The 1,114-nt window shown below is 41.4% G+C and overlaps 1 protein-coding gene across 1 annotated transcript; it reads left to right on the top strand.

The window, feature by feature from the left end:
- The first annotated feature begins 358 nt into the window (after positions 1-358).
- On the top strand, positions 359-856 carry LOC148874045 (S-protein homolog 24-like). The gene has a single exon (XM_088952377.1). The coding sequence runs from the start codon at positions 359-361 to the stop codon at positions 854-856; it is 498 nt and encodes a 165-aa protein (XP_088808503.1).
- Positions 857-1,114: the final 258 nt, after the last annotated feature.

The raw sequence follows: 1,114 nt of genomic DNA, 5'->3' as shown, positions 1-1,114 counted from the left end.
AGGGAGAAACCAACTTCAACGTCTAGTACAACATCAAAGCTTACGTTGAGAGACTCTAATAAACGGAGCCAAGTCTGCAAGTTCAAAGAGTGGTGATCCAGAGAGAAGGGGGTCACGCTGGGTAAACTCAGTGAGCCCTAGCTTGCCATTTCTCATTGGTTTAAAAGTTCTACAGCCAACCAGTGATGAACAAGCTATGGTTCACTCAGCGTAGCCACTCCTACTGGATCATCACACTCCGCTAAAAGGAGTTAACTCTCTTCTTCCCTCCCACCATTAATTAGTCTCATCATCAGTTATATATAAATATATACCAACCAACGTTGAACAACATTAACAGCATACCAAGAGATCCGAAATGGGTACTCAGTTTCGCTGGAGCTTCTTCATGTATGCGGTAGCCATGGCGCTGATAGTACTCAGTTTGAGCCATTCATCAATGGTGGTATCAGGAGCTTACTACAAAAAAATTCAAGTGGTATTGTACAACATGTTGGAGCCTGGGAAGAACCTCCACGTTCACTGCAAATCGAAGGATGACGATGTGGGTGACCACGTCATCGGTTATTACCAGAACTATACTTGGAGTTTTCATGACAACCTGTTCGACACCACACTCTTCTGGTGTCGGATGGATTGGACAAGGACAGGAGGGAATACTGTAAGCGGTAGCTTCGAAATATACCATGCAAAAAGAGATTTATATCGATGCAGCAGTTTCTGTGCCTGGGGAATCAGGGAAGATGGCCTTTTTGTTTTCAATAGGGATACAGGTGAATGGGATTATTTCTTCGGCTGGCCTTCGAATAGTAAAGGGGCCGGCATGAAGCCATTGAATTTCTGTCTCAAACCATGAATAAAAGGGTTTTATTCTTGGTTGTGTTTGAATATTTGATGGCTTTGTTCTTGGTTGTGTTTGTATTTCTTTTCTTCATCATTTTACTAGTTTTAGGCCTTTTACTTCCCAAAGTTTCACCTTTGGATTCCTGACAAGCAGGTTTAGGTTTAGTAGGTTTAGGGTTTGTTATTATTATTATTTTATAAGTGGATTTGAACATTCAAGATCTAAGCAATTAATCATATATGGTCCTTGCAAACTATTGGATGGGTGCAT

Source organism: Nelumbo lutea, chromosome 1 (genome assembly GCF_056320005.1).
Source record: "Nelumbo lutea isolate HS-2025 chromosome 1, American lotus-T2T, whole genome shotgun sequence".
In the NCBI taxonomy this organism is placed as follows: Eukaryota; Viridiplantae; Streptophyta; class Magnoliopsida; order Proteales; family Nelumbonaceae; genus Nelumbo; species Nelumbo lutea.
Note: the sequence above shows the minus strand (reverse complement) of the source record. Positions and strands in the feature narration are given on the sequence as shown.

Coding starts and splice junctions, on each gene's coding strand:
- LOC148874045 (XM_088952377.1), top strand. CDS start 359: ATGGGTACTCAGTTTCGCTGGAGCTTCTTCATGTATGCGGTAGCCATG.